The 13515-nt window shown below is 38.2% G+C and overlaps 1 protein-coding gene across 5 annotated transcripts in view; it reads left to right on the top strand.

The window, feature by feature from the left end:
• The window catches only part of TTC27 (tetratricopeptide repeat domain 27), a 172593-nt gene that overhangs the window by 12528 nt on the left and 146550 nt on the right, over positions 1-13515 (top strand). For all 5 annotated transcript variants that reach the window (XM_087436934.1, XM_087436935.1, XM_087436936.1 and 2 more), the window contains exon 5: positions 4460-4562. In XM_087436934.1, the coding sequence (XP_087293060.1) occupies positions 4460-4562 (103 nt within the window). The remainder of the gene's footprint in view (positions 1-4459; positions 4563-13515) is intronic.

Below are 13515 nucleotides of genomic sequence, written 5' to 3'. Positions count from 1 at the left end.
AATGTAAAAACTGTTCTTAGTTCTTGGGCTGTATAAAAACAGGTGGCAGGGGGCCGGCCCAGTGGTGTAGTGGTTGAGTTCTTGTGCTTCGCTGTTGCGGCCCGGGGTTCGCAGGTTCGGATCCTGGGCGCGGACTGATGCGCTGCTTGTTGAGCCATGCTGTGGCGGCGTCCCATATAAAGTGGAGGAAGACGGGCACGGATGTTAGCCCAGGGCCAGTGTTCCTCAGCAACAAGAGGAGGATTGGCATCAGATGTTAGTTCAGGGCTAATCTTCCTCTCACACACACACAAAATATATATATATATAACAGGTGACAGGGCTGGATTTGGCCCACAGGCTGTAGCTTGCTGACTCCTGTTTTGATTGTTGCAACTTGAGGGTGCAGACCCCATATTGCCAGAAATAGTAAATCTGAGTTTTATGTGAAATCTCCCAGTTTAAGTGTTAGCTGATAATTTTTAAGAAATACAATATTTCTATAGGCAAAATGTAGACTTAGTCTGTTCTGCATAAGGGCTTACTTTCCTAACCATTTAAGTTTAGACAAAGAAGAAGTAAGAAGGGAAATGATGCCTCGTTCAGCAACTCTCATGAGAACCAGAGAATTTGGAATCAGCTGTACTAGAAGAGTTTTTAATAGAGGGGTTTCAACGTGTCTTAGCGAATATAAGGCCTTATCTTTGATTTTTTAGTGATGTTAGCTTGAATAAAAAAGTTTTTCCCAAGTTGATCTGAGTTAAATGGTTTTGTAGACTGACTAGAACTTGGCTCTAAGGAAAGTGTCACCAAGACATGAGGCTGCCAAATGGCATTATTTTCTTTCTAGTGAGACTAATGGTCATTAATGAGCGAGTGACACAGTTTTAAGTTTTGTTGGTGGAAAACTTTCATCAGCAAGTATGTTAAGCATCATTTGTAAAAAGATACATGTCCTATCAACAATTTAGGAGAATAAGTAAATATGTGAACTGCTGGTTGTGGATGTCATACTTTGTAGGATTGGAGAGACAAGTCATGTGAATTTCTTGGCAGATGCTAAACAGCTTTTGACTTCTGCTCAAAACCCTATTTTCTTGTTGTACATCACCATGCAAAGATCGTTCTGTGCTGAAATCTTGCCTTTTAATTGAAACATTGAGATTTTTTTCCCTTTGGGTCTTTAATATATCATTCTCAAAATGAAGATGTTAAAAATGACTTCTTTGGTAAATGAAGATAAAATAATAAAGAAGCATCACACACTTATCCAAGTTAATTTTAACCTTTATATGAATTTTGAATAAGCTGACTCCTGAGGAATGTATCAAGTTGTTTATGATGATATTATTTTTGTAGAGCTATAAAAGATGATCCCCCCCCCAATCTGTGAAGTATATAGACTAGTATTAGTAATATGTAAATGTTGAGTAAAAAGAGTCTTGGCTTTGAAATCAGACGAGAGTTTTTCTGGCTCAGCCACTTACTAACTGTGTGACCTTATGCTAGTTAATTTCTCTGACTATTGGTTTCCTTATTATAAAATGGAATAAGTCAGCAGACATTTATTGGGTGCCTTTTGAGTACACTAATGCTCCCTGCCTTCTAGGAGGTTATTGACTGGTGTGACTTCTCAATCAGAACATTCTGTAATAAGTGCTATAATCAGGAGACAGGATCTAGAAACTATCTAAAGCAAGGCTTCAAGTTTCCTTTTTTTATTAATGCCTCAAATTTTCTATTAAGCAATTCTTGGTAAATAGAAAAAGACACTTTTATTTTCTAGTAGAAAAATAGGCTATGCTTTCTTTATTTGTTTCACATTCCCCCTTCCCCCATATAAACATTTTGGGTTAAGAGTTAGTTTATAGATCTGATTTTTAAGAGTATTCAGCATCTTATGTTGTATGTTTTCTTAAAAGGGCAATCTCTGATTGGATCTCTCTAAATTCCCATGTCTAGAAAAAGGAAAGAATATGCTGCCAAACCTGACTCCCTTATTGCTGACAGCAGATAAGGGACAGAGAATTAAAATATAGACTGACTTCGTTAGCCTGAGTGATAGGAAAAGAATGAAAATGAGGCAACAGCTCTGGGAATTAAATTAAAAATGATGCGAAACTTCCTTCTCTTAGATAATTTTACCTTTCCTTACATGGATTGAGGGAACAGCATTAATAATTAGAAAGGATTTTGTCATACAGTCAAAATTCATTTGTGATTACATCATTGTTGCTGCAGTTGTGTGTAGCAGTTTAGAAAGGAACCAGGCAGTTTTATCCCTTAATCAAATGAAGACATTAAGTTTAAGTAAAAAAAAAAAAAAATGCTTTTGGTAATGAAGTATGGTCTCCTATTGGTAAGTATTGCTTTAAAAAAAAAAAAAAGGAAAGGGCCAGCCCCGTGGCGTAGTGGTTAAGTGCAAGCGTAGTGGTTAAGTGCAAGTGCTCTGCTGCGGCGGCCCGGGGTTCGGATCCTGGGCGCGCACCGATGTACTGCTAATCAAGCCATGCTGTGGCGGTGTCCCGTATACAGTGGAGGAAGATGGGGACGGATGTTAGCCTAGGGCCAGTCTTCCTCAGCAAAAAGAGGAGGATTGGCGACAGATGTTAGCTCAGAGCTGATCTTCCTCACACACACACACAAAAAGCAAAATTAATTTCTCACACCTTCATGCCATATAATTCAAAGTAACATAGTTATAATTAATTTAGATGATTCAATGCATGATCATACTTGATACTTTAATGAGCCTATCACAAATATTTAATACTTATTATAACTTGCACACATACACGTACATGCATAGAGGAAGATCTAGAATATAAACCTTTGTTATGGATTTTTCTGGGAGAGGAGGATGACGTTGAGGCAGCAGAAGAGAGACTTTCGCTCTTCACTGTGTTTGCTTCTGTATTGGCTTGTTGTTGTTTATTGTTTTTTGTTCTTTTTTTTTTCAATAAGGATGTATTGATCAAGTAAGAACAAGCATCAGAGGGGTCCGGCCCCGTGGCCTAGCAGTTAAGTGCAGGCGCTCCGCGGCTGGCGGCCCGGGTTCGGATCTTGGGTGTGCACTGACGCACCGCTTGTCAGGCCATGCTGTGGCGGCGTCCCACATAAAGTGGAGGAAGATAGGCGCAAATGTTAGCTCAGGGCCAGTCGTCCTCAGCAAAAAGAGGAGGATTGGCACGGGTGTTAGCTCAGGGCTGATCTTCCTCACAAAAAAACCCAAACAAACAAAAAGAACAAGCATCCGAGAATAGAGGAAAAGTTCTCGGCCTATACATTAGTCAAGACAGTGTATAAAATGCAGTCTCTACCTCAAAAATATATGGACCAGGTAGAGTTACACACTTGAAAAACAAGAGCTATCTAATGTGGTGCTAACTTCTAGGAACAGTGTAGAAGTTGAGAGAAGTGAGAGACCAATGTGTGCCAAACTAGTGGGAGAAAGCTTCATGGAAAAGCTTTCACAGAGGTGTGGAAGGGATCTTCCCAGTTGGGGGGAATATCTGAATCCAAGGTATTTTTTACTTTGTAGTTTGTGCAAAATACATTGCTTTGAGGAGGATAGAGAGATGAGTAAGACATGATTTCTCATCTTGTTGGATAGATGGCAGACGACATTGAAAGCTAGGGAGGACCTACATGAATACAGTGGAATGTGTTTGCAAAGGGAGGTACAAATAATGTGAAAAAATCACCCCCACTGGAGGTTCTTGTGGGAGGCCTCCTAGAGGAGTTGGTACTGGATTATGGGGCTGATCGAGTGCCCCAGCAGAGCAGGATGATTACAAGAGACGTTTTAGAGGAGGAGGTGGTTAAGTTCAAAATGGCATCGGAAAGCCCAATTGGTTAAAACTATAGGCTTTGAGAAGATGTGGTATATATACACAATGGAATACTACTCAGCCATAAAAAAGACAAACTCGTCCCATTTGCAACAACTTGGATGGAACTTGAGGGTATTGTGTTAAGTGAGATAAGCCAGACAGAGAGAGACAAACACTGTATGATTTACTCATATGTGGAAGATAGAGAAATACTTGGACAAAGAGAACAGATTAGTGGTTACCAGAGGGGAAGGGGGTTGGGGAGTGGGCATAAGGGGTAAAGGGGCACATATATATGGGGACTGACAAATAATAATGTACAACTGAAATTTCACAATGTTATAAACTATTATGACAGTAAATGTATATATATAAAAATTTACATAGGTTCAGTAAGACAGAAATTGAAATCATCAAAAAAAGTACAGGCTTTGAGAGCATGGAGGAGAGGTATGATTCTTGTGGGAGATGTAGAAGTGGATGTGGTGTTCTTACTGAAGACATAGCAGTGTGTGGGTGTGCTTATTGAGGAATCGATTTAATTTCACAAATGTACAAATTGCTCTAAAAATTAATTTCAATTAATATAAAAATATTTTTCCAAAGGGTCCTTTTATTTCAGTTTATGTGGTGCTTTCTTTTTCTAGAGCTTACCATGGTGGACTCTGAGATGTGTGAATATTCATCAGCAGTTGCTTGAGGAGCGCTCACCTCAGCTTTTTGCTCTTGCTAAAGACTGTGTTGATCAAGGTATGTAGCAGATTTTGTTTGATATGGGCATGAGGCTCCATTCTAATTTCTTGGCTGAGACATTCCTTTTTAGTTTATTCTTTGACAAGTAATAGTAACTTTTTGTTTGAGGTTGTTTCCTTTTCTTCTGGATGTGGAATATCACAAGTTAGTAGGGTGTCAGATTATAGAATTTCATTTCATCTTTTAATTTTTAAAAAAGGCAATCACTATCATTTATATTACCTTTTTAGAAAGAGTGATTTGTTCTTTGTAGGTCACCATGATTTTATCACAAATTACTTAAAGGTATTTTAATATTTTCTCTGTTCCTTAATCTAAGAAGCCTCAGTGGAAACAAATCTAAACTCCCTTTATTTGAAAAAAAATCACTAACTAACTTGAGCTGGAGTAAATTGTGCCAAATTACACACAGAATAGGGAATTCTGTCAGTACTCAGTATTCTACTGAGTACATGAAGAAAGGCTTTGGGTTTTTTCTTTTTTGGTGAGGAAGATTGTCCCTGGGCTAACATCTGTGCCAGTCTTCTTCTGTTTTGTATGTGGGACACCTCCACAGCATGGCTTGATGAATGGTGTGTAGGTCTGTGCCTGGGATCCGAAGCCCGGAACCCCCGGCCACCGAAGCAGAGCGTGCAAACTTAACCACTACACCACTGGGCTGGCCCCAAAGCTTTGTTTTTGTTTTTAACATTGGGTAGAAAATGCATTTTACTGAGGATGACAGTGGGTAGGTATTCTTACATTTTGTTTCATTATTTTTTATTGTAATATATAATGTACCTATAGAAAAGTACCTATAATATGAATGTAAAATTTACCAAATAATTATAAACCACACATGTAAATGCCTCCCACTGCTTTTGTTGCAGATGCTCCTCATGTTTCCTAGGGAAACACTTTGAAAAAGAGGGAAAATCTTGGATACCAAGCTAGGTCAGAATACGCTAGAAGAACAATAGTTTGTGCAGTAATAAATATTACCAAGCTAGGTGATCGGTTGAAACTAATTTCTCAATTTTTATTTTGTTCCAGAACAGAAATACATAAGCACATGCTAATCTTATATAAAATGAACATCTGTAAATGATTCAAAAAGAGAAAGGAAAATATTATTCAATCAGTATATAATTGATTCATTTATGTTGTTTATACCAGAACTTAGACAATATATATCCTTTCAGGATTTTAGATAATATAAGGCTGTGGAACAAGCAAGGGCATTTTAGGCTGAACTTTGTATATATAAAAAAAATATTTAGGGGCCGGCCCTGTGGCATAGTGGTTAAGTTTGCACACTGCGCTTCGGCGGCCTGGGGTTCGTGGGTTCGGATCCTAGGCACGGACCTGCACATCACTGATCAAGCCATGCTGTGGCGGCATCCTACATGCAAAATGGAAGACTGGCATGGATGTTAGCTTGGGAACAATCTTCCTCAAGCATGGATGTCAGTTTGGGGACAGTCTTTCTCAAGCAAAAAAAGAGGAAGATGGGCAACGGATGTTAGCTCAGGGCCAATCTTCCTCACCAAAAAAAAAAAAATTACTCTGCCATGGGATTTAAACCTGACGTATGATAGCAGATTAGTTGTTTTATTAAATATAAGGAGTTTACTTTCCTATACAATGGTATTTCTTAAGTAGCAGAACTGAAAAACAGTCTATCCCTTTTTCCTGCAAAAGTCTTTGGTTTAATGCTTTTGGATTACAAAAGATTTTTGTGCAAATTTAGCCTATTAAACCATCTATATTTTCACAAGACTGTAAGCAGCTCTCTAGGTTGTGAGCTTCTTGAGGGCTGACTTTTTTACTTGTTTCTGCTTAGCATAGAAACAAGACAACATGGAAACATAGTGCCTAGGAAATAGTAAATATTTAGTATGTATTTGTTGAATAGTGATAGCTAATATTTACTGAGCCCTTTCTACATGCACTTTTTAGGGGAGAAGTTGTAGAACCCCTTCTATTTGTCCTCCATCTTAGTAGCAGTTCTTTTCTGAGTTAACATCTGTATGAGAGTTTTTTAAAAAGTGAAATATTATAGAAGTTATGAGAAAATTGATCCTACCTAGATACCGTATGGGACTGTGAATCTTTTCATAATAGTGTTGCCTAGGTACGTAGTTCTCTTCAAAATGAAATATGAAGTGGGACTTGGAGAAAATTAAGACCTGATGCCCAGTTTAGCAGACATCATTGTCCTCTTTCTATTATTAGTAAAATGAAAAATGTATAGACTAAGTCTTCCCCCATTTATGCCATTGCATATTTTTGAAATGAATTGAGATACACTCCATAAATAAACTTAGTACAAGGGAGAAAGAAGAGTGGGGATAAGCTTCTAGTTCATGAAATTGGGTAAAGTTTTGAAAGCCAGGGATGAGTTGAATGTCACTCATAGTAATGGGAAAAAAAGTTGATTTTTCCAGAGGGTAGTGAAAGCATTTGGAAGAAGATGGCATCAGGATTCAGCCACTATTTAATTTGGAAAAATGTTATTACAATACTGCGTAGGAAATCATACAGTTTCCTATGCTTCATTATACTTTTACAGAAAATTGGTAAATGAACAAAAAAGGTGTTACTGGGAGGTCTTTTTTTTTTTTTTTTTTTTTTGAGGAAATCAGATTTGATACAGTTGCTATAGGAAAAGTCACGTTTCTTCTCTTTATCCCGTATTATATCATCTACATTTATGTATATCTTTACCACATCTCTGTTACTAATGTTCATAACGATGACCCTTAATTATTAAGAAAAGAAAAAAATACCTTCCTTATGTGCTATTTTAAAAGGTAGGAACCATATGGTATGTTTTAGAAAGAATTGTATTCTAAGAGGTAAAATTAAGTTCCCAAACAGAAAGGGTTAACTAAGATATCTGGAAAATATGACTCTAAGTGACTTATTCCCCAAGTGGTCTCAGTTCTTTCCTGCAGTGTATTTCAGTATATCATTTGCTTTGCCTTGCAACTAAGAATTTTTTGTGTTGCTGTTTTAGGCTAATCAATGACATTTTTCATTTTATCTAGTTATAAATTGGTCCATTTTGGCTATGTCTAAATAGGTCTGCAGATAGTCTTAAACTGCAACATTTCATAAACAATTTTATGTTAAAAAATATTTTGTTCTGGGATTTGACCCAAACGTTGACCAAGCAGTCAGTTATAACTGAAATACTGTTCAGTATCCAGAGAAGAATATTATATTTGAAATGTTGCCCTTGAAGGATCATCAGAAAGGCAGGATTTTTTTTTCAGTCTATGAAACATGGCAGGGATTTTATGAACAACTGTGATCTTTATATTTTTGTCCAGGAGTGTTACATCAGTACAATGTAGTGGATTAGAGCCCATCAGACTGTCAGCATAACTTTGCTGGGCTGATCACATCTATGAAAGGAGTAAATTAGAATCTCAAAAATTATCTTCCTCAACACCATCTAAGGCACTCTTTTGGGTGTTGCACTAATGAAACCATGATTCTCTAAAGATTGCTTAAGGGCACACAACCATTTATTGTAGGATCTGATACTGCAAATGCCTTCCATAGAGTGCATGGGATGTAATATTGTGGTGTACCTGTTTGAAGATGAGCCAATGGAGAAGTCACTGTCTAAGAGAAAACAGGTTAAAATGCTTTGTCCAAGAGTTCCACTGTGACATCTACAGGCAGCTGTGTGACTCTAGGGTTAGATTGTTTCCATATCGAAAGAGTTGTTCAAAAGATTAGTCTCTTGGTGACTGATGTATGCATTGTTTTTTTTTTTTATAAATTTGATACTTTGCAATGAATGTTATTAAATGTACTAAAATATGATTATCTAATTATAATTAACCATAGAGATTTCATTCTAACATAACATTAAAATAATCTCATGAGAAGAGATTTTGGTTTTAGCATGTGTTTTAAAAAATATCCTGGTTGACATTTTGATCCAGACGGTCTTGAATATTCATTTCCATGGAGAACCTACTTATTTATTAAAATAATAAATATATGTCCATTGGGTCAATATGCTTCTCTTTTTATTTAAACCTTGAGTCATCCAAAACTCAAAACTTTGTCTTCCTAGTTGACTCATTGTTTTCCATCATTTTGCATATCTAGCCAGTTCTTAAATCTTATCAATTCTTCCCTAAGGGGTCCCAAATCCATCCTTCTTTTCCATTCCTACAACTCTTATCCTAGTCCATGTCTAAAATCTTTAGTTTGGAAAGGCCCTTTAGAGATTATCTTGTCCATGAAACAATTCATTTTACAAAGAAGTGACGCTCAGAGATTGCCCAAGAACCAGAAGTGTGATCTGGAGTTTCTTACTCCAAATCCTGCTTGCTCTTCTTCCCATTACATTTCTCCAAACTGGTCAGTAGGGCAGAATTCTAGTATCTAATAATGATAATGCAGTTTACATTTCTATAGTGCTTACTGCATACCAAGCACTGTTCTAAGTCTTTAAATATATTTAGTTTATCCTCACAATAAGTCTTATGAGATAGAGCTGAAGAGTTGACATAGGATGGTATAGTAGTGGATATAGTGTGCTTTTTATTTTAAACAGCTTTTTGAAGTATAATTAACTTACAATAAGACATTTAAAGTGTACAATGGGTGACATTTTACATATGTATACACCCTTGAAATTATCACAATCAAGACAATTAACAGAACAACCCATTTTAAGATCTGGCTTTTAGTTCCCACTCTGTTATTGACTCCCTATGTGACCTCAGGCAACTTAGACTTCCAAACCAAGGTTTCCTTCCATGCAAAAATGATCTTTGAATCCTTTCCAGATGTAAAATAATGTGATTCTTGGTAGGCCAGCTTCCCATCCATCCTTAATGCTGGAATCTATTGGAAGATTGTGTCCAAAACCTTATCTCCTCTTTCCTTGGGCACTTTCCGAGATGACTTTGAGAGGGACCCCATTCCTTTGTTAGGACCTATAATTGCTACAAAATGCTTTCTTTTATTAATTAAAAATATCTGCTTTCTGTCACTTAGAACTGCTAGCTAGAGCTGTGCTTTCCAAAATAGTAGCCACTAGCCACATGTGACTATTTAAATTTAAAGTAAAATAAATGAAATTAAAACTTCAGTTCTTCAGTTTCACCAGCCACATTTCAAGTGCTCAGAAGCCATGTGTAGCTAATGGCTACCATTTTGGACAGTGCAAATATAGAATGTTTACCTCATCACAGAAAGTTTTATTGGAGAGCACTGCTGTTGAGCAACAGAGAATGACAGGATAGGTCTAATCTTCCTTCTGCATGGCCAGCCCTCCAGTTACTTAAGGCTGCTATCATTATTACTTCATGTCCAAAGGGTTGCACCTGACTTGTAGGCTCTTTCTTGGCCTTTGTTCCTTCTCCCTGTATGTCAGTACTGGATTGGTTTTTCTAAATATCAATTTCATCATGTCATTTTTTTTTTTTTTTGTGGGGAAGATCAGCCCTGAGCTAACATCCTTGCTAATCCTCCTCTTTTTGCTGAGCAAGACCGGCTCTGAGCTAACATCTATTGCCAGTCCTCCTCCTTCCCCCCACCCCCAAAGCCCCAGTAGATAGCTGTATGTCATAGTTGCGTCATCCTTCTAGTTGCTGTATGTGGGAAGCGGCCTCAGCATGGCCGGAGAAGTGGTGCGTCTGTGCGCGTCCGGGATCGGAACCTGGGCCACCAGCAGCGGAGCACGCGCATCTAACTGCTAAGCCATGGGGCTGGCCCATGTCATTTTTTTTGATTAGGAAAATCTTTAATTATTCCTTGTTTTATCTTTGCTTTAATTATTCCTTGTTTTATCTTTGCTTTCTATTTCCTGCCCAATTTGATATTTAATAATAAAATTTTTTTGAGTGCTTGCTGTGTTCCAGTCACTGTGCTAGGTGCTAGGGATATCAGTGAACTCAGTGGGATAGTGGCTAAAATACAAATAGAAAAAAAGGGCATAAAAAAGGAAAGAATGAAGGAAAGGATGTGATTAGTCTAAACTTGAGAGATCTGAGAAGGCTTCACAAAGTGGCTGATGCTTGAACTGACTCTTGAAGAATGAGTAAGAATTTGTTAGGTGAAGTTGGAAAGGGTGTATAATATGTACAAAGAGGCACAGAGACTTGAAACATCTTTGTCTGTTTGGGAATTCCACTAGTTTGGAATGGCTGGAGTGGAGTGTGAGGGGCTGTGTGTCAGGTGATGAGGTTGAGCAGGTAGATAGGAGCTAGATCACTAGAACATTGGATTTCCATCTTGTTGGTGATAGCCATCACAGAGTTTTTAAATATTTACTCACTCCAAGGGTGTTTATTGAACATCAGCTATGATAGGTGCTAGGCATACAGCAGTGAACAAGACACAATGTGGTCACAGTTGTTCTTATGTGAACCTTACAGTCTAGAGGTGAAGCTGTAGCCAAATTCTACCCATCTTTTAAGGCCCAGCCTTTCCAACAAGGTTTGTTCAACTATTCCATCCTTATGAATTTCCCTTCTTTGGTACTTATGGCCAGTACCACACATTTTCAAATCAAATTAGCTGTATTGAACAATGATTATATGTCTTCTCTTCCTAGCTCTTCTCTTTCCACTGCCCCACTCCTTTTAAGAGGAGAGCAGGGCTTAAACTTTGCTGTAGGATCTAGCACTGTTCTAAGCACATATGATAATTCAATAGATATTGATTAAAAGTTATAGAGTGGAAGAAAGGGAAATAGTTGGAGGGGAAAGAGGAAGAAGAAGGATGGAAAAATCAGAAGGAGCAGCAGTAGGAAACGAAGCTTGAGAAGTATGGAGGTCAGGGGAAGAGGATTTTTTTACAGGAAGTGAGTTGGAGTTGGCTGGCACTTTCCTATTTAGACGTGATAGGCTGTGTGCCTCGCTGGTCTTCATGGCTTATGAGGGATACCCTCCAGCCAGCCATTGAGGATTTTATGAAGTTTCCATTTGATTGGCATTTCTTTTTTTTTTTTTTTAAATTTTTTAAAATTTTTATTTATTTATTTCCCCCAAAGCCCCAGTAGATAGTTGTATGTCATAGTTGCACAGCGTTCTAGTTGCTGTATGTGGGACACGGTCTCAGCATGGCCGGAGAAGCGGTGCCTCAGTCCGCGCCCGGGATCCGAACCCAGGCCGCCAGTAGCGGAGCGCGCACACTTAACCGCTAAGCCACGGGGCCGGCCCTGATTGGCATTTCACTTAGGACATCAGGCTTCATTTGGCCAAGAAATGTCAGTCTTTCTATTAATCTTACCTAGTAGTTTTGTAATTCAATCATTCCTTCTACTTTCTCCCCCTAGAATTCTTTTTTTGTGTGTGTGAGGAAGACCAGCCCTGAGCTAACATCTGATGCCAATCCTCCTCTTTTTTGCTGAGGGAGACTGGCCCTCGGCTGACATCTGTGCCCATCTTCCTCTTCTTTATATGGGACGCCGCCACAGCATGGCTTAACAAGCGGTGCATCAGTGCGTGCCCGGGATCCAAACTGGCAAACCCCGGGCCGCCGCAGCGGAGCGTGTGCACTTAACTGCTTGCGCCACCAGGCTGGCTCCCCCCACCCCCCCGCCCCTAGAATTCTTTTGTAAAGAAGAATTTGTCCTCATCAACCAGACTATTTGATAACCCTAGAATATTGTTCAGGCAGGAAAGGCAAGATATGTTCTTAATTATTTTTCTTTAATTGCTAATAGTTTGGGATTAAAAAAAATTGAAACAGTCTAAACACTTCTAGAAAGTTGTAAGGACAGTACAAAAACTTAAAAAAAATTTTTTTAAACAGCTTCATTAAGATATAATTGACAATAGACTAGATATCCTTAAAGTGTACCATTTGCAAAGTTAGGACATATGTCTACACCCATGAAACCATCACCGCAGTTGAGATAATGAACATATTCATTGCCTCCAAAAGCTTCCTTGTGCTCGTTGGGAATCCCTTCCTCTCACCTTTCCTGATCTTTCCCCAGCCTTTTCAGGCAACCACTGATCTTCCTTCCATCGCTATATGTTAGTTTGCATTTCCTAGAATTTTATGAAAATGGATTCATACAGTCTACTCCTTTTTTGCCTGGCTTCTTTCAAGTCAATGTAATTATTTTGACTCATCCATATTGTGAGATTAAATGATAAGTCATTCCTTTTAATTGCTGAGCAGTGTTCCATTATATGGAAATACCACAGTTTGTGGATGGAAATTTGGCTTGCTTCCAGTTTTTGGCTATTACTCTTTAAAATTAATTAGTGTTTTATAGTGAGGTACTTAGAGACCATGTAAGTCTCCTATTCCTCACCAAACTTTGAATATATGCATTTATATATTGATATTACTATGGACTCATGGATTTCTAATTCATTAAATAGATTATAGTAGTTTGTTACTGTCATTATTTTGATACTCAGATTTCCCAGATTTGGCCAGTGGGAGCTTGTTCAAACTGGCTTCTGTGCCCTTCTGACGTATCTTTGAGCACTTCTTTATTTTCTGGCACAAGAAGATGTGTTAGCCTCATTTTGTATTTTCTTGCTCCAGCCCTGGAATAAATACTTTCTCCAAGGAGCTCTGGTTTCTTTTAAAGCCTTACAACAGACATAGCTAGAAAGTATGTGTATGTGTATATGTACATACATATGTACATCTGTATCTATTTCTATATTTATCTCTGTATTAAAAAGTTATGAATTTACATCATCTCCAATTCCAATCCAATATCACAGAGTTTATTCTAGTCTTCTTCCAAATTTGTAACTCCCTTCTTGTAACAGTGAAAAACTAGGCTCCCATTAACCTCAATATATGTACTTGTGCAATCTTCCTGCATGTCATCAATCTTTCAGCCATGTAGACTGTCTCTGCGATTCCAGCCTCAACCATGTAGGCTGCTCCCTTGGCCCTGGCCTCATGGAACACACAGCTTAGTTCTTGACCTGACTGTGTGGAGTGCTGGTCAAGTCCCTTTTCTTTG

The sequence above is a fragment of the Ceratotherium simum genome, chromosome 11 (genome assembly GCF_057802395.1).
Source record: "Ceratotherium simum simum isolate JZ-2026a chromosome 11, ASM5780239v1, whole genome shotgun sequence".
NCBI classification, from domain to species: domain Eukaryota; kingdom Metazoa; phylum Chordata; class Mammalia; order Perissodactyla; family Rhinocerotidae; genus Ceratotherium; species Ceratotherium simum.
Note: the sequence above shows the minus strand (reverse complement) of the source record. Positions and strands in the feature narration are given on the sequence as shown.